At 39.6% G+C, this 20,933-nt stretch overlaps 2 protein-coding genes across 2 annotated transcripts in view; both read right to left on the bottom strand.

Annotated features, from left to right (window-relative positions):
• The window catches only part of poc1bl (POC1 centriolar protein homolog B (Chlamydomonas), like), a 253,257-nt gene that overhangs the window by 155,746 nt on the left and 76,578 nt on the right, over positions 1 to 20,933 (bottom strand). The gene's annotated exons all lie outside the window — the stretch shown is intronic.
• gabbr2 (gamma-aminobutyric acid (GABA) B receptor, 2) overlaps positions 1 to 20,933 on the bottom strand; it is a 166,649-nt gene that overhangs the window by 118,476 nt on the left and 27,240 nt on the right. The window contains exon 2 of the mRNA XM_072370897.1: positions 2,140 to 2,277. Within this exon, the coding sequence (XP_072226998.1) occupies positions 2,140 to 2,277 (138 nt within the window). The remainder of the gene's footprint in view (positions 1 to 2,139; positions 2,278 to 20,933) is intronic.

Here is a 20,933-nt window from a genome sequence, read left to right as displayed (position 1 = left end):
GAATGATACAAAGCTATCTGGTATGTTGCCATCATCCCTCAACATTTATTTTTGCTGATTTACAGCTCTCCTTATAAAGCAGTAGCTTGATCACTCAGGATGTAGCTAAGGCATGCAAATACATCTTGCATCCAAGAAAAAGGAAACAGAAACTTTTGTCACTGAACTCTTCCTAAAACCAAGAATGCAGGACTGTATATATTTAAAGGAAATAATTGTTTCTCATTCTACAGCACTTAACACTAAAGTGGACACTTGTATTAAGTTTCAACCCAACATGGCATCTGCTGATTGTTAATCTTTTTAACCCAAAGACATCAAAGGTGCAATTTTAGAAAGAATTCTACATCTTAAGCATTTTTATTAAGAGTTTTATGAAAAACCTGTTATTCCATTGAACCTGTTATTTCTCAGCCTCTCAGTGAACTATAAATATGAAGTAGGTTGCGGGTCTTGAAAGTAATGATAAGCCTAATGTAACTTGAGTGTGAGGCTGTAGAGGTAAAAGCACACAAATGTTGCTCCAGATCTGAAAGGGAGATATATGCATATGTTGTAGCCGGTCTCAGACTCCCCCTTGCCCCAATGACAACAGCAGTAACATTTATCACGGTCTTACCCATGCACCTCTACATGTTTGTGTATGTGTTACATACCCTCAGTCACTTGCTGTGCTTTGTAGCAGTATCACAAAGAGTATTTTAGAACAGGCTGGCCTCAATTTGCTGGTGTCAGTCTGTGTATTGATAGGTAAAAAGACTCTACTTGGTAAGGTGCTCTGGGGGACAAACTGTACCAAACAGAGTGTTCTGCAGAGCAGAAGATTGCTACTTCGCCTCTCAGAGGTATCTTTGCCAAATAACCCAATAAACAGAGACATAATACAGAGACACACACACACAAACTACATAGACAAAAAAATTTAGGAGCACTTAAAACTCAAATCTAACTTAAACCTTCATTCCAGACTGGCATCACCACTGAGTGGAAATTAACATAGGAACAAAAAGGAGCTCTTGCTTTTTTCACTTCATCCTGCTGATCTTTTAGTTCTGAGTGACCCGAACAAGACAGTAAGCAAAGAGGAATATGGAAAGAAGCATAATCACAGTAAATGCTTTCAGAAGAAATATGACACATTAGATGACATTCAGTTCAAAACCTTCTTGAATTAAGCTCTCTTTGAACCACAGGCTTCTCCCTCAGTGCCTGATAACCTTTACCTTTGGTTGGCAGCAAACCATCCCCAGTGTAATATTGGGAAGCAGGCCTTTCCCCTCTCTGATACTTACTAAACAGATTCAAAGACACTGTGACTCAAAGGGTCAAAAGTTTACAAGATGTAAAAATGAGCGTTTCATTTCCACAGAGAGCAATCATAAGGCTGCATGAAATTAATAGCAGTAAATGCCATTTAGGAAGAAGTAATAATTGAATGGTCAAATATGAATGTAGGTGATTAGCTAAACTGACCTAAGTAGTAAGACTTTAATTAGCTCGTACCAATGACAAAACACCCTGCATACATATTGCGAAATATGGGACGTGTATGAAAAAGTATTTTGATAAGGAAAAAAAAAAAGACAAAATATAATTTGCCCTTTTCATATTTTAACAACTTGCTTCTCTTTATATACTTAATTGTTTCTGCACAGGGACATCAAACTCACATTTTAAACCACTGATCAGTCTTTCTTTTCAAATAATTTTGAGTCTGTCTCTGATTGGAGAATGGAGGGGATTCCATGGATTAGAGTGGCGCTGAATTACAAAGTCACCCTAGCAAGGTTAATGAGGGATTAAGCAATGAGTTGGGACCCCATTTGAAACCCAGGACCCATGTGCACACAGCAAAACTAACGAACAAGACATTCTGAAAACCTAATTAAGTAGCAAACTCTGGTTCTCGTACTATATTCTGACAAACACAGTGACAACAAGAAACCTCTCATACATGTAAGCGCACAGGAGTTTGCATATCATATGACATCTATGTCATATGAGGATATATGATATATTACACAGACGCATGATGAGATTATACAGTAGGAGTTTGCATATCATATGACATCTATGTCATATGAGGATATATGATATATTACACAGATGCATGATGAGATTATACAGTAAAATATCTACCTGCACCAGATTCCAGCCCTCCAAGGACTCTGCAATGATGGAGGTCACAGAGGGGCAGACACCGCCGAAGATCATCAGGTGTTTGGGGCCGTAGCATATGGCATCAAAGAAGGCCCTCAGCCCTTTGGCATTGTCACACTGCAGACACAGACAGAAGAGGTGTAGGTGAGGAAAAATGAGTAGAAGAGGAAGACAAGGGAAATATTGATTAGGTTTGGTTGGAACAACAGGAAAGTGAAGATTTGAGCCAGACAGACAGTGGATACCATAAGAAAGCCTATTTTGAGCAAGAGAAATTCTATTGCTTTACAAAATCTTATTTAGACCCCACATTTTAGAGACGGGGATCTTGTTCTCTAGGAATGGCGGCTGCTGCTGCACTCACAAGGTTATTAAACTTCCACAAACTGTGATGGATGAACTGTAAAAAGGCCATATTAACTGGTGTCAGCTTTCAGGATGTTGTTTATGATCAACAGTGTGCCATTTAAATAAAATTAATCTTGTAAAACTCTCTATGTTCTCCTTTTGTACCACTCCAAGCACTGTGGTACATGCCAGCATAATTGCAGCCTTGTGTGTGAATGTTTTGAACATATCATGTAAAACAATGTAGCTCACAGGCTGCAAAAGCAATCCCCCGCTCTGGTATGGTGCTGCAGAATGCAGCCATTTCACATCACTATAGCAACCAGGGAAAGAGTGTGTGAAAGTGAGATAAAAGAAACGAGAAGGATGAGGGGAAAAAACTGTGTAGGTTACCATTGATTGCTACATGAGCTGGCCAACTGTTTTTTTGCTGTGATTCCCTGAATTCTACAGCATGTAATGATATTCCTATCAACAGTAAACACTTCCCCACTCAGTTTTCTATTATTGCCACTCAATTCAGGATGCGTTCCTGTGTGCAGCTGATATACTGACTGACAGGCTGAATGACAGGTGGTGCGTGTGTTTGCGCTTTCTGACACAGTAGATCTCATCTGTAGAGTAATTTGACCTTGTTAGCCATCAGCCAGCAACTGAATGAGATTTTTTACTGAACAATAGCCCACCATTCTCAACACAGATTCGAAAACTGAAAATCGAACGTGGAGGAATGAGAATCCTAACAGAAATATAGGACTGCATGTTAGGATTTGTTAGCAACTTTATTAAGTGTAGTGGCGGAGGTTGACACAAGCTTGAATCTTGTAGCTGTCCGTCATCTCTTTCATTTTTGAAAGGAGGACGACGGTTTTGGAACCCTTCGAAGTTTAGTTGATGTCGAGGACACAGACAACGTATGACTCTTTACAAGTCACATTAAAACCTGCAAGAGCTGTGCTCCTGCATTATATCAGTATCGCCACTGTCAGATTTAGTCATGTGCTTAAAATCAACTGAATACCTTAAAGCAATTCAGTATAGAAAACAAATACTGGTACATGTAAAGACATGGATCCCCCCTGCATATGCCAGGAGAAAGCAATGTATGCTTTAATACCAGTCAAAAATAGACTTGATTGCGGATACGCCTCAGGTGAAATGAAAGGAGGAAGATGTGATTAGACACAGTGGGTATATTCCTCATCCTGGCCACACAGCTGAATGAAACAGTAGGCTATTAAAGCAGATATGCTATTAGTACACGCTTATCGTTCCTTTCTCTCCAGCTGGCTGGAACAAGGTGGGTTGGTATTTTAGGATTGTGACTCAATTGGTTACCATGCAACAAAAAAATAAGTGTGGGCAACTAAACTTGTCAAAGTGAGTACAATAGGGCTTGGTAATATAGTAGGTTTAAGCTGATTTAACAGGCAGAGTAACAATGTACTGTAGGTGTTACATTGTTGTGTTATTTACTCCTTCGGCAGAAAATTAAACCATCTGCAGCAATAACAGATGGTTTCTGAACAGAAAAAATCTTTTACTTTAACAGTTGCAAGCATGAGCTAAGTAGTCAACATGATATTGTATTTTTTTTTTAATGGGGAATTGGAACGGAGCACTTCCCAATATCCTGCAAGTGCTTTATCAGAGACCGTCAACTGCCCCATGGATAATGTGTTAACAGCGTTAGACACATCCCATAATGTTATCCAAAGACTATTCTACCTTTAGTGGTTGCGAGAGTAAGTGTCCATAAGGGGAACAGACACCTTATAAAACAAATTTGGATTTTAGTCAACCTTTATCTTTTTAAGCAACAAAGCAGTTTTGACTTTCTAATCCTAACCAACTGATATCATCTAAACCCAACCAGAAAGAGAAACATGTTTGTGTTTATATGTAACCATAGGAGACAGAAAACGATCATACATCTGGACCACCACCTTCATGGACACCATTTTTCTAATCCAAACCGAAGACAAAATTGTTTTAGTAAAGTGTTATTGGCTGAATGTATCTCAGAAGTGAAAAGCAGATGTCATATGTTGGTCTCAAGCACACATCCTACATCTGAAGGATAATAAATGCATGTGATGTGTCCAACCCAAGCGCTTTGAATAAAACGCTTCAACTGTGTCTCTTCATATCCTGTAAAGCATAATTCTAAAGAATGGTCCTTTCACTTATTAAAGCAGACACTTGAGCATTAGGGAATGTGGAAATACTCTTATCATTCATATTTCTCTCCTGCCACTTGTAGGGGTAGTACTTTATAGGATGCCCTTATGGTTTTTTTTCTTTTATCAAATGATTTATTGATATTTTAAAAATTCCATCCCTAATAATCCACCATCAATATCAAACATCATCTGTCGCAGAGGGCAAATCCTAATTCAGCGATTATATACTGATTATCAAAATAATTAAGAACTATCTCTCACAAGTACTCACTTCGTGAGCAGATTGCCCTCTCCTCACTTTCATTCATCCTGTAATACTTTTGAGAGGCCCACATGGACACAATCTGCTGTGACTGCTCATAAAGCCTTGACCAGGGTGTTGTCATGCCAACAGTGTGACTATTCACACTTTGAGCGCTAGATGAGGGAGGATGCCGCAGCAGGGCCGTTGTAGCGATGTCTATATTTAGCCTCTCATTAGGTAGCACAACCACTCCAACATCAATCAATACTTATTCAGCTACGGATATGCAGTAAAGGTTGGGCCGAGAGCAGGGTAGAGGGGACAGAGGCACTGGAATATAATGGGACACAAACAATAAAAAGAAATGCAGTTAGTGAAAGTGATGGCCAGTGAAAGAAAGGGAAGCAAGTACTTGAACACAAGGTGAGAAAGACATGAGTGAAGAAATATTAGCTCGATGGTAACTATGCAACTAATATTATAAACCTGCCCTCGAATATTTCCTTACAAAAGAATTTTATGTCTCCAAGACCAATTTACTGGCTCCAATGCTGAGCAGCTGCACTGAAATGTGCCTTAAGCCCGTCAATAATATAAAATAGAACATATAAAATCCAAATATAAAGTCACTTAAGTGACTACATTTGAAATCTTTAGGTCTTCTAACAATAATTTGTTCGATTACACAAGATATGTCTTATCCTTTGCTTCCGTTTTTTCACTTCTTCATATTCTTGCACAGTACAAGGCTGTGTATTTTTCAAGGGCGTTTCCATGAAGGTATGAACTGAGACAAAGATTACTCTTCTAAAAACATACAAATAAGTTCCCGAGGATAAAGTGGTACTGTACGAAGAAGGCATAGAGGCACTTAACTCCGAAGCAAAGCAGCAAGAAATACAACAGCACTTTATTTCCCTCTCCTCCAGTCTGAAATGTAATTCCTGGCATTTGGAGGCCATTTGGTGCAGATCGATGAGGTTAACGCCCGTAGTAATCTGTTTGACTGCCTTGGGAGATGGCCAGGGAAGGTGTGTGTGGTTATAGGGAGGAGGCTGATGGTGGAAGAACCTAGAAGTGGAAACTCAAGGGAGGCATATCACCCTGTATAATGTGGATCCATAAACAGAAAATTTACTTCAGGTGACCACAGAGTCACACAGTGTGTGCCTGTCATACTCATATCAGAAATTGATTGAAGTTTTCAGTAGAAATACTAGTTGAAATATTCTTGCATTTTTACCTAATTTGACAATTAACAACTACACTTAACATTTTGAGTATTTAGCTGATGGGAGAGCTGGTCAAGTTCATTTCAATTACACCTCAATCCTTTGTCTTAATTACATTTGCTTTACACAAAGCCACTGAGATCCTTATAGATCATTATGTGATAACTGTAGCATATTATCACTGTGCTACTGATGAATCAAACTCACCCAGGATAAAGGTGAGGAAACGCCTTCTGTAAAGAAGCTTTTTTTTCTTCTTTTGCATGTGACAAATTAATGATCTTACCCTCTAAATCTAAAATGGGAAACTAAGTATATCTTCAAAAGTCTGCATAGCTACAATAAGTTTTCTTCTGAAACGACTTTAAAATTAAATTTTCACCACTAAGTGAAAACATTACAAGTCTTTGAAGTTAGTGGCACAACTTCCAACATATTTGATGATGAAAGACTAGTATATTTAGAATTTTGTTTGTTTTCATCAGCTTTATAACCTAAGCATGTCGGCTCATCATCTCATTGAAGACTATACAGTGCAGCATTTTCCATGAAAAGAAAAATATCAAATCAAATATACAGTTTATACTAGAAAAATATCAGACCTATGATATTGTGGCCAATCTCAGTTATGCATCAACTCAAAAATTGGGCTGTGTTGTTTGAGGGTTGCACAAAAAACCCATGGACTAGGAGTTAGTTAACATATGATTAATCTCCTCAGACGGTCAAACAGCAATTTTAATTACACAGGGTCAGACACTTTTATAAGGGATGGTAAAAGTCAATATACTGTCAGTTTTTACACCCAAATTCTCTGTCCACAACCATCACGTCCAGGATGACTCTATTGAGACCACCTAAGTGTTAATCTAAGTACTGTATGTGTGCATTTGCAGTTGTGTCTATACATATGTGTAATACTGTGACAAGAACAAGAGCTGATCAGAGCACCAGGCTGGAGCTAACCATGATAAAATGCCTTGTTAACACTGCAGAAAAAGGCAGCTGCACCTGTCCCTCGCCTAATGGCCAATTACCGTCCCCAAATCAGCAGCCTGAGGCCCAACATTGCACGCACACATACATGTGAGAAAAAGGGAGAGAAGCCGAGGATAACACAGAGGAACAGGGAGGAGAGCGCCTAAACTGTTGTCAGAGGCAGCCTGCTCTGCTCACATACCGAGTTTGTTCATGATGAGGCCAAAAGGAGAAATGATTACTGCACAAAATCCCTAAATTTCTGCAGCAAAATATATCTCTGCAGGTGTGAAAATTTGATGCGTATTCGTTCTCACCTTGTGAATTAGGAGAATTTTTTTTGTTTTGTTTTGTTTTGTTCTGCATATTCTCCCTGTGAATGCTGTAGTTTAGGAGTGCAGCTGTTTGCCAATGAGATATTCGCTGGGTCGATCCCAGACTTCCCCAAACTACATGATGAAGTGGACTTGGGTACAATGGTGACCCTACGTTGTTTCTGGACACATGTGTGTGATCACGAAAAAGCACTGCATAGCCTGTAATACTGTGTAGACTAAATGCGTGAATGTGGCTTGTAGTGTAAAAGTGGTTTGACTCAACCAGAAAAAGCTACGTAAATCCAGTCCATTTACCAAAGGTGTGTGTGCATTTTAGTTTCCGTCTCTGTGTAAAATTAATAAATGACTGAATGCTTCAGTTCAGGGTATTCCTATGTCGGTTGTCTCTTGAAGCCCCCCTCCCTCTCCGTCTGCCAGAGAAGGCCACTGACTGTGACCGGGCGTAACATTTCCCTTTATAAAACAGGCTCCTATGGTCCACTATCCACCACACGATTGCACAACCTGCAGCCCTCTCTGGGGTACAAGGTACTTGACAACAGGGTGTACATGATCATGTACGGGGTCCCTGTCCTTTGACTCCCAGTCTCGGCTCGCCCCTCAGAAACTTGACCTTAACACAGTGCAGCTGTCCGTTGTATGCCTCTGGAAACTGTCTCCCTTCTCCTCTCTTCTCTGGAGGAAGGCACAGAGTCTTCATTCTTCCAATTAAAGTCTTAAAAATAATTCAACTCAAATAGTGAGGAAAGCTGTATCCTCGCAGATGCTTATAGACACGAGTGTAGCAACTTTTACGTACACGGTATAATGGATTCAATAAAAGATGTTTAGCAGATATAGCTGAATTTTAATAAAGTTGTCGACACTCTTTTAGTAAGTTATATCTACTTTGGGTTTAAAAAAAAATAAAAAGGCTGAATAATTAATGATTAATGCACTTAAGTTGAATCAATGTAAAAAATATGAATAAGTGAAAATGGTGGCGGCAGGGAAGAGAAAGGGGCAGTGCACAGAGCTCTGGACTACTATTTTAAGACAACAAAATAGATGTAATACATTTTTTATTTATAGATTGTGATTTTACTCTTGGTTTGGTGATATAAGTAATAACTGTAATTTTGTTGTGTTGATTGTTTGATTAATCATTCATACAACACATGCAATTCTATAATAATTTCAGTAAAAGCTAAACAAAAATTGAAGTAAATTAGGTCATGCAAGTTTTTAAATCTTAACTGATGGTATTTTCTACTGATTTAAAAAAAAAATTTAAAGTTCATCAGTTAATTTAAGTTAGGTCAGCTGAGTTTAATCCTGTGCATTGTAAATGAAGGCATGTTTTCATGAAGCATTACCTTTCATTTCAAAAAAGTACTGCCCACTTAAATTGTTCAAGGTAATTGTAATCACTCAGGTTTCAAAAACGTAAATTATTTCCTGCAAAGAGATTGCATGTTTTAAAGCAAACTTGATACATTCTATCGCAACAGCTCAGCTTTAAAACCTAAAATGGTACATGAGCCAATTATCAGCCAGAGAATAAAAACAATCTTCAAATGCTCACGTTAGCAAGGCCTCCCAGCAGTGTCAGAGCAGTCATCTTTACACATGGCTGTTAAGCACGGCTGCAGTTATTTATGGCACCCACAGTTAATTATATGTATATTATTTAAAAAAGAAACTAAATAGAAAAAAATCACCACTATATTCATCAAGTGAAATAGTTTTTTTTTTGTTCTTCATGATTGACTGATTGACTCATGCATTATTTACCTATTTGTTCATTCATTTGTGGGTTGTGGCTTTGTGGGTTTATGTTCCATTCTACAGCTTTTTGGGTTTTTTTTGCCACTTCATCACATCAGTAATCACTTGCAACAAAGATGTGCGTACACATGGTATGAAGATTGCATGAGAAAAGTGTTTTTTTCTGGAGCTCGCTTATGATAGACTGAGGTGAAGAGCTCAACACTCTTGTGATCTGATAAATCAACAATTGAATCCTTCATGGAATCATGCACACCTTGTCCACTGGCCTTAAGAAAAGGAACCTTTAAAACTGATCAGTTCAGTGGCATGAGGGTGAATATTTTATACATGGCAACTTGCACATTTGTGAAAACACAATTTATGCTTAAAGCTATAAACAGACTTTGATGCAACACATCAAGCCACCCAGAGGACATCTTTTTGAGTGAAAGCCCTGCTTATTTCAACTAAATGATGCCAACGTTTCTTATTTATGTCCTATAGACAGGAATGTCTTCAACTCACCCTGTATTGAGTCAGCAGATTTGTTACCAAGGACATGACAGAAAAAAATTGAAAAAACCCAAAACATTTTGAAAAAGGAAGCACATAAGCTAACTAACTACACACACCACAGGGGACACACGAAAGCTTGAAGTGTAATGTATTCTTTCCGAGACTCTCCCTAATGTACAGATAAAAGTATGAAAAAAAAACTATTTTTTTCTAATTTACATCCAGCTGGTACAAATACATATCAATGCAAACCTTTTGACATTTGCGCACTGCAATAATACAAATCTTTGCACATTCAAAACAAACAGGCACCACCACGATTGATATTTCTTTCAGAGCATGCCCTGCCACACAAGTTAACTTGCATCGTGCATCACAATGACTTACTTAAAGATTGCCAAACCAAAAGGGGGTATGAATCCACACCGATTCCAGCGATCACTAAAACATATGCTTGGTATTATAAGGCCTTATAGAGTCAGCAGAGTGTAACCAATAGGTCAGACTCAAAGAAGATTATCTATTTCTCCATGTATAAAACCCCAAGTAATCCTCTAACTCTGTCATGGCAGTCGATACCAGCTTTTGTTGGAAGAAGAGCGAGAGCCAGGGGTCTGTTGTGTATGCAAATCAGCCTGCAACAGATGGGTTTTGTTAAGTCATAGTACAGGCTATGTAACTGTACTTACAAATCAAAAACAATTCTTTCTTGAGGTCTCTAATGTCATTTAAGGTCAATACTCTCCCTTTGCTCGCTGAACATAAGCACTGGCAATCAAAACTCTCCTGCTACAATCCATACACATAACATATCCAAGAAGCTACAGTGATTTTTTCCCCATCAATGAGCCCTGAGACAATTAAGAGCTCCACTGGGGTGTAACACATCACCCACCATGCCTTTTCTTTCTCTTTCTAAATGACCAGGAAGACATGGCTGACAGGCAATTCACAGTCTTAGGGAAACAATGAAAAAGCAATATCCAAAGCTTTCAGACATACTTGCATAAAAGCAACAAGAGAGAAGAGGAGGAGGGAGCCGAGAATCAAGTTGAGTCACATATGCAGCATGCATCAAGACTCTTTGTGGTAACATTTAAACAGCAGTCTCCGGAGTATCTGAACAGAGTCCACACTGATTGAGTGAGTGTGGATGAAGTGAAATTGAGAGCGGGAAGGAGTGATGGAGTTGTTTTTTTCCAACTTCATCCCTCACATTTTATGTCTGCCACACAAGGGAAAAAAAAACTAAAAACTAAGGAACCAACTACTTGTCTGGGGAAATTCTGGCCTTTAAAATCCACTGCGACAGACTGACTGAGCTGTTCAATCTGATAGCTGTTTGCCCTCCATCTTTTCTCTCCATGCAGTCTGGCTTTTCTTATTACACTCAAACCATCTCTCACTTTCCGGAGAACTCAGATGGCCAGCAGGATAACCATGATGGCACGTTGGAAGTCTCTTCAGTGGTGACAAGTCTCTTTCGCTCATCTTGACTCCCACACACAATATACTGAAATAATAAAAATCATTGAACCTTTACGGCCTTGTGAACAATTGTTTGTTTGATCTCTGCTGTAACAATCATCCAAGTAAGATGCAACCCTCTAACATGTGATAAACATTACATTTTTCATAAACTAAACACAGTTTTGTGTATGCGTGTGTCTGTGTCTGAGCCCAAGCAAAAAGCAAGTTTAAATACAGATAGCAATCATTGCCCCTTCAACCTGTTCAAAAACTCTGTTGGACCTTGGTTCATGTGTTGTATGACCATAAGGACAATTCACCCATATGGTCCTTTTGTTTTCAGGGCATGTGCAATACAGTTAAAAAACTCACTACATATACATGCATATATGTCCCATATACTGGACTTTTAAAGGCATACTAAGCTACAAAACTAAGTGTTTTGATTCAGAGTGAATACTGAAAACTTTCTCAACATTAAAGAGACCAAAAAGCACCAAAAGTGTTTAACGTCTCCACCCGGCAAAACTAGTCGATTAAATCAATTAAATCCTTCCCCAATGCCAGGAATAGCGCATTAGTCCTTATTGCGCTGAGAGCTACAACTGGTCACTACCTCCCAGGGGACAAGCCTATGAAAACAGAAAGGGATGACATTACACTGTATCCTGCAACCACAGTTTCTGATAATCAAGATTCTCTTATATAATTAAGCTTGTTTTTTTTTATCTTTAAAAAGGATCACAGAAGACAACCCCTCACAGCAGCACACAGAGTGAGTTTCCAGCTCTCTTACAGACAGTAAAATTGCTTTCTTTTTTTCTCTTGAAGTTGTTGCTAGCAGTTTTAGAGGCTCCGTGTGAGATGTTACAATGTGTAAACATGTGTTTCTAGAAAGAAAATGTGAGCTCACTCTTGTAGCCCTGACCCCAGCTGCCTAAGGAAAAGTTAGCGTTTACATATTTTTTGAGTGTTTTGTCCCCCATCAGTGCCCTGCGGAGCTGGAGCGGATAAAAAACTTCCAGGTACTATAGAATCATTCAAAGTGGGACTTAAAGCCAAGGTAACCATTTCACTTTCCACAAAAGCCAGATGATAGCAGATGATAGTGGGTTTTTTAACCAGTGTAAAAAAGGCTTCGGAGAAGGTGAAAGTTAGAGACAGGCTGCACACGGCAAAGCAGTCATTTAAGAAAATCTAACCTTATTCGTCATTTGTTTCAGAGCGGCTGTGTTCAGAATTTCACCTGTGGGATGGTGCTGCATGACGAGATTTCAAGTGAGGCACGCCACTTTGTTAAGAATGCCCAAATGTACGGGTGGCTCAGACTAAGTCAGTCAGGGAGCAAAGAGGAGGAAGGAGACAGAGCCTTTATTATTTCATTGTCCTCAAACCCACACACTGCTATTAACTGGTGTCTGAATACTTTGAGTCAATAAATGTCCCAGGAAGATACCAGGAAAATTGAGGCAGCAGGCAGTGTCAACATCACACACTTCTAGAGAGTTTTGAGACATGATTCAGACTTTACACAGAGAAGAGAAAAAGATTATGAGACAGGGAATATGGACAGCAAGAGTGGCAAAGAAAGAGGGTCTGAGCCCATCATCAATTGTCTCTTGGCCCCAAAGGTCTTCCACTCTGTCCCATGTATGAAATCACTAAAGTAGGGCAGGAAAAAGAGAAAGAGGTAGAACAAAGGAGACTGATTTTGGTTAATAATACAGTAGAGAATGAGTGCAGCATTAGATGAGGAACCAATTTTGATTTGTATGTAGATATCTGAGCTTACCGCAGAAAGCAAAAGTGAGAGACACTTACTCAAGTCATTTAGCAGGTTAATCCCCAGTCATCTTGATGTGAGGAAATGTGATATTTCCTGCAACATGGCCAAAAGTAATTTTAGGCTTTTTTGATACGAAGCTCCTTCCTTCCTCGCTCCTAACCTAAACCTGCTTCATATAGGGTACATTTATGCTCATAAAATGAATTGAATTATGCTTTATTATTTCCTAATGGGAAACAAATGCTTAATTATTGTGGATTATTAATAAAACTGGTATAATATTATGTATGACCTTACGGGTCTTAAGTTGTCCTATTCCCATCGCATCGCATGTGGTCGCTTTCCTTTTGTCGTTTTTTCCTCTAAACTACATACCGTGACGTAATTCACAGTTGCTTCGCCCCTCTCGTCTTAATAGTCATCTCTTTGAGCTGGGTTCAGTGTGTTAGTCAGTGGCTTCATTCTCTGTCATTTCTATGGCATGGCACATTTAACAATTTATTTGAACGCAATAAAAGCGTGCCTTCAAGTAAGTTTGTTGTCATTATTTCCGCTCAGTTAACTCAACTTCTGTTTAAATTTGCCTGCCATTTGAACAATTGCAGCTTTTTTCTCTGACTTGACAAAGTCTAACCTGCAGAGTTTAAAGGGCATACTTTGAAAAATATCTTTTTATAAATGAATATTTTATATAAACGATACACATTTTGACACAAACACTTAAGTACTGCAGAGCCAGCGAAGCCTGAGCTTGTAGATGAAGCAGCAGGTGCTCTCATCATTTACCTGCTGTCACAGCGACAGGAGACAACTTCCCTCTCATGTAGCCTCACTTGCACCATCTTGCCTTGGGACACAGCAGAGTTACCAGTCAATGCCAAGTGTGACCAGACCAATGTGGTCTCTCAGTCACAAAATACATGCATGCCAGGCATTGGCCCTCTATGGTGCAGGCAGTGAGAAGCATGTTACTTGTACGAGACACAGAGAAACAAAATCGTAGCCTCGCTTCCTACAAGACTGCCGCCCTGGATTGCAAGCCTAGCAATGGCTTTATACTGAGCTTTATACAGCTGTCTGTATGTTTGCTACCCAGAAATGCTACAAATGCAGCAGGAGATCATAGACTTGTACAGGGTAGGCACACCTAGCATGCTCTCCGGGAAGTCTGTCCATTTTGCATTTTCTGTGCATCCTGCCTCCATTCTGCATTGCTGCCTGTGTTGGCTGAACACTATTAAATTATATCATTGTTGATGCCGCATACATGGATGGGTGAGTATTATTTGGATGGGTATTCACTCACCCATCCAAATAATTAAATTCAGGTTTTCCAGTCACTTTCACAGCCACAGGTGTATAAATTCAAGCACCTAGGCATGTAGACTGCTTCTACAAACATTTGTGAAAGAAGGGGTGGCTCTCAGAAGCTCAGTGAATTCCAGCGTGGTACCATGATAGGATGCCACCTGTACAACAAGTCCAGTCGGGAAATTTTCTCGCTACTAGATGTTATGCAGTCAACTGTCAGTCGTATCATAACAAAGTGGAAGCAATTGGGAATGACAGCAACTCAGCCACAAAGTGGTAGGCCACGTAAACTGACAGAGCGGGGCCGGCGCATAGTGAGCAGCTACATCCAAGCCATACATCACCAAGGGCAATGCAAAGCGTTGGATGCAGTGGTGTAAAGAACACCACCACTAGTCTGAGCAGTGGAGACGCGTTCTCTGGAGTGACGAATCACGCTTCTCTATCTGGCAATCTGATGGACGAGTCTGGGTTTGGCGGTTACCAGGAGAACGGTACTTGTCTGACTGCATTGTGCCAAGTGTAAAGTTTGGTGGAGGGGGGATTATGGTGTGGGGTTGTATTTCAGGAGCTGGGCTTGGCCCCTTAGTTCCACTGAAAGGAACTCTGAATGCTTCAGCATACCATAAGATTTTGGACAATTTGATGCTCCCAGCTTGTGGAAAACAGTTTGGGGATGGTCCCTTCCTGTTCCAACATGACTGCGCATCAGTGCACAAAGCAAGTTCCATAAAGACATGGATGAGCGAGTTTGGTGTGGAAGAAGTTGACTGGCCTGCACAGAGTCCTGACCTCAACCCAAAAGAACACGTTTGGGATGAATTAGAGCGGAGACTGTGAGTCAGGCCTTCTCATCCAACATCAGTGTCTGACCTCACAAATGCGCTTATGGAATAATGGTCAAAATTCCCATAAACACACTCCTAAAGCTTTTGCAAAGCTTGCCAAGAAGAATTGAAGCTGTCATAGCTGCAAAGGGTGGGTCGACGTCACATTAAACCCTATGGATTAAGAATAGGATCTCACTTAAATTCATATGCGTGTAAAGGCAGAGGAGCGAATACTTTTGGCAATATAGTGTATTTGCAGAAATTTCTCACATTATATAACACTGAAGGATTTCAGTAAAATTACCCACAATCCCATGCTTAAATTTAAGCCCTGTGTGTGTAAAATTGTGTTTGCTTACCAAGAGCTATGTCTCATGTTAGTTGGAGAAAGTATTCCTACTTGTGTGGTACATGAACCATGACAGAATGTGAAAATTAAGGGTTGAAATTTCCATTCATATGCTACACTTTCTCATCATTTCATCTCAATCCTTATGAATAAAATGGATATCATTCTCAATGTCCAATTTTTCTAACAAATATAAGACTGGCTGTGTAATAAAGGTGACAAAATTAGCTTGCCAGCTATTTTTACCTTTCAAGCTTGCATGACTTTGAATCAGCATTTTTTTCAAATACTGATAGACACAAATAGATGTGCAAAGTCGATAATTTACCACAAAGGATGATGGTCTAACCTTGCAAATGTTTAATGTTTATAGTTCCTGCAGGGCCTGAGGAGTAGAAGATTGTAGTGGACAGTTTTATGTTACATTTGTATTTCTAAGACATGATTTCAATAAAATCTATTAAAACAGTAGAAGTGACTCAAAACCACAATTAGTTAACAAGGCTGGCTTCCATAGGTGAGGAGATGGATGGGTTTTCTTTCGGAAGGGCACTTTATCATCGTCACGCACATATGATATTATGGTTATTTCCTAATGTCCACGTCGAGAGTGGAAAAAGGCAGATATTGCTGTTGACAGGACAGACACTAGCAGTTTACTCATCCATCACCAAATAAGATGGACCAAATGTTGACAACTTTTAAAGGAGAAGTGACGCCTTATTCCACAGAAGACAGATGGGAGTCTGCAAGTGCAGGCATGCTGCACCATCGAGCTGCATTAAAAACATTGTGAGTGGGTGCAAGGAAGTGTGCGTGTGCAACCGCGTGTGTGTATTTCATGGGATAGAGCACGCTTCATGCTGTCCCTCCACAGCCTAGGGATTTTTGTGTCCATGCATATCAATCTTGTTAAAGCAGAAAGCTCCCTCCAAGGAATCTTGGACTCCTCTCTGTTTGAATTTAGAACCTCTGTTCCCTTCTCCAAACCTTTTTCCAACCGCTGCCTAATTCTCTGTTTCATCCTCATCATTATTTATCCCTTCTCAGTCCCACTTAGTCTTCCTATTTGACATATATCTTCACTCCTCTTCCTCTTCCTTCCACCACCATTTCCCACCTCTAATTCATCCTCTCTATCTATTCTCTAATCGCTCAGCTCCAGAAGGTTTAAAGTTATTAGGGGCCATGGCTGTAAGCACTACATCATTAGCACATTGTCTCGGCATGTTAATGTTGTTGTTTTCTGCTCAGTCCAATTAGTTTCTTAGTTAATCACCTAACAATGTATATTTTAAATGATTATTTGAAAGAGTTGACTGACACAGTGTGGAAAGCAAATGTGCGCATCAACTATCGACATTTTGTCAAAACTGATTTGTTGGGATAAAAAAAAGCACTGGGAACTGCAGATTTGCTTTGGAATGCAATAAATTATTACTCTTTCAGTAGAAAAAGAAGATACAGGTATAAAATTCAGTATGCAGTTTAAAATTATAGTACAAAGTTTTCCCTTTTTTTAAATTACATTATCAGATGTAGATGCAGTCATTTGAATTTTTAGAGGCTTCCAAAGTTCTTCAGACACAGACATTGCTATGCCGCAAATACACACGCACTAACACATGCAAATACAAAACGCACACAAACACCATTCATTCTGTGATTCATCCACCAGTGCATATTTAACCAGGCTGGGGGCCATGCCAACAGTGTCCGAAACAATCATCAATCACAAGGAGCTACAAGCCTACCACACACAGACACTCACACATGCACGCATCTAACCAGGTGGTTGACTGTTGTCTCACAAGAGCTCATTTCCGGCTCAAATAAACACTCCTTTTGAAGGCAATGACTGCGAGTGCTTGTCTTTTTTAATGAATCGCTTATTGACCACGCTTTATTGAGGAGGCTGGAAAGCCACTATAGCCCCACCCCTTTGTCTCACCCTACAGTGTGACGGTAAAGCAGAAATGTGACAGCCTGAGGAGTCTGACAATGTCGTCTCATTTGAGAGGCTGACATAGAGTAATGTGTTGCCATAGCTACCAAGAAAGAGAGTAAAGTAGTGACAAGGGGGGATGGGAGAAAAGGCCAGGGAAAATTAATTTGTGTACAAGGCCATGTTGCAAAGAAAATTGCATTTTTCCCTTAGATGGGGACAGAAGGAGAGAGCATTGTTAGCTTTGTGTTTGTGTGGCTATCTGTGTGTGCACATGTCTACAGACAGCCAGATGCCATCTCAGTGGATTGCTGGCAGAAGTGTTGTAGGATGTCCGAGGACTTTTCATTAGAGGCTTTTGAATAAAACAGACAAGAAGGCTTAAGATGCAGTTCATAGAGCAGACTGCACACACTGATGCAAAGGTAAAAGTGAATTGGAAAGTGGGAAAAGTAACACTCTGACAAATATGTTACATGTATTTGTCACTTTCTTTGCTCAAACACCAGCATAACCCCCCCCCCCCCCCCCCCCCCCCCCCCCCCCCCCCACACACACACACACACACACACACACACACACACACAAACACACAAACAGAGTAAGAGATGGATTTTTCTCTTTTTGTGGCACGACAAGTCGTCTGAATGCCACGGCTCTCTAAGTAGGTCATGCAGCCTTTTCAGAGTTCCACTCCTCCCCACGCTGCATCAAAAATGCATAAATCCCTACACAGTTTCCCTGCTTGCAGCTTCCCAGGCCGGCTAAAACACATCTTTAGAGATTCTAATCCCGTCAAAGGTGGTTCTGCTGGTATGTAAACACAACATGAGATAAAAGTGTGATCTCAGGCAGCTGTATTCATGATGACCCCTAATTTTGTGGAATGTTTGTGCACTTACAATGCAGCAATCAACTTTATAAGTAGCTGTTAGTATTCAGGGTGTTAGACTTAGCTAAGATCCACTTTGGAAAGGAAAAAAAAAAGCGAGCTGAGCATTTTATTTCCCACCAACAAAGCTAGGCTGGTTAGAGATACTATCTCTGAGGATAAACTCCACTGTCAGACAAGTTGAATAGTGAAAGTACAATGTGAGCACAGTTGAGATAAGCACGGACATGCCTCCTAACAAATGAGGAGCAATAAAGACATACTTTAAAGGGCTATCTTTAATTTCCAACAGTCACATTTTGATACGGACAGATGTCTTTGCAGGGCAAATAACAACTTTGCTTCCTGGCAACCCTAAAGTTCTCTTTCTTAGTTGTGTATGGATTTCATCCATAAATGAATAACTCAGTAAATCACAGTTACAGTCCTCCTCCTCCGTCACATATTGTATGCTTTTTAATGCAACTGTTGCTCTGCTTATGGCAATATGGCAACTTATTTTTCTTGCCACAACCAAATAGATCAAAAGAAAGTACATTTTGAAACTGAAAATATCTGTCTATTTCTGTCAAAACTAGAGCAGAAAATCTGCAATCTCCCACAGCAGAAACAATCCCTGTCTTTGTTTTCAAATTTAAGGTGAGAATATATGATATTATAATATATAATATTGATAAGCAGACAACTTGAACCCCAAATATTTGTCAGGATGTCAAAATGTAATATTAAAGAAAACAAATAAGTTACTCAAATAAGTTGGTAGCCTTAAAGAAAGGCCTAAAGCAAACATTGAACTCCATCTCATAAATAAATTCAGTTATGTCAGTCACATTCAGTTTACCAACCAAGTAACCTCAGCAAAACTGACTATGGAAGAGACAGAAAATCCATATGTGAAATGTAATTAATTATAAAGCAAATGAGAACTGGCAAAATATGACAGAAATTCAATGACCAAGAAAGTGAATGATGTAACTTGTACTTGTTTGCAGCAACCAATACCATCTCTAAAGCAAGGACCTTTGGCCTGCTTTTGAAGAGAAGGACGTGACAAATACCATTAAATCATTTGAGTGTGAACACTGCTTCATCTTAAATGTAATTGGTTTCTGATGCCTGAGCATGCTTTTCTTGAATTGAAGTAGCCTAATGGCCCTCAGTATCTCAATTTCTTTCAACATAGCAATAACAATCTGAATTTCATCCAACATGGCCAGAGTGACTGAACATTTGCCGTACACAATTTCATCAAAAACACCTCCAAAATATGAGGTTCAGAAACTGCTTTGATTATTGTTCTTGCTTGCATTTATATACAATATTTTAGCACACTGCAGTGCATCACCATACAACGGACCACCATCTACACTTAAAATATACCTTAGCAAGCCTGACCAAGCTGAGTGCAAATCAAAACTTATTAACATCTCAGGAAGAAGCAGGAGAAACATAATCCAATTCAGAAGGTGTTTTGGCTAGCGGGGAGGGGATAGGAGTCTTCTTTAGTTTAAATCTCCCAGACCTTTACAGTACAGGCAGCCTAGTAAGTGTTGCCGAGTTCCAGTAGGCAGGGGTTACCAGGCATTTATAGAGCACTCACACTCCTCTTTACCTCTTCTAAACTCTGCAATGTCTATTGGCTTTGATTCTCTCACAGTGAACCAACAACCCCTCCGTGTCATACAAGTCAAAGAAGCAACATTGAAATAACAACACCTCCTGGGCTTGAGTACAGTGCTCTGCTGCCTCTTTGTGCTTGCTACATTTTTACTTTGTGCATTTCATTTTTCTTTACGTCCGTATCAACTGCGCTACAATCTACTCAAGAGAGGGAGGAAAAAAAAAATGGAGAAATCCTTAACAGCAAGAGCCCAAAGGGTTCACTCTTAATTGACCCCACCACTGGTGGGGCAAAACAGTTCATGTCAAACAGACAAAACACAAAACAAACAAGGCAGAACTGTGCATCTGCAGTCATCGGGGCTCTTTCAACATGGTTCACTTAATCCTCAGATAACCTCAGAGCTAAGACTTGGACATGTGTTTAAAAGCATCAATCATTTGTAATGAGCCTATGTGGCATGTCATATAAATATAAAGAGTATTAAACAATATCAGCTATTATGAGACAAAAATTGTAAACAGAAAATTAAGATTAAACTAAGGAAAAGTAGTAAGAGGAGAAAAAGCAACAACAATTTGCCCACTTGACTGCCTATATGTTTGGTTTACTACATTCTACACAGCGTTTGGGCGTTTCTATCCCCCTCTGTGAACTCATAAAGCTGACTTTGGCAAGCACCAAAGCTTCGAGAATGAGTACAATTCTGCCACCTCCTTGTAAATACAATGGGAAAGCAAACTGCAGGTATAGAATATGGTAGAAAATCTTATGGAGCAGAAAGGACTTTGGTCCAAATTTGTTTGTTGAACAAGGAGAGGTACTATTTATTTTTCCCAACAGAAAAAAACCTGGTTTGCTATTAAAAAAATATTAATAACAAAATATCTTAAAAAAGAATAAGGACGTTTGTGTGCGTGTGAATGAGATATATTCAACTGGGAGTAGCTTCTCTAACCTGCTCAGTGATCTGATCAAATT

Source organism: Leuresthes tenuis, unplaced genomic scaffold (assembly GCF_036924035.1).
Source record: "Leuresthes tenuis unplaced genomic scaffold, fLeuTen1.0.hap1 SCAF_18, whole genome shotgun sequence".
Lineage (NCBI taxonomy): Eukaryota > Metazoa > Chordata > Actinopteri > Atheriniformes > Atherinopsidae > Leuresthes > Leuresthes tenuis.
The sequence above is the reverse complement of the archived record's forward strand: the minus strand, read 5'-3'. Positions and strand labels throughout refer to the sequence as shown.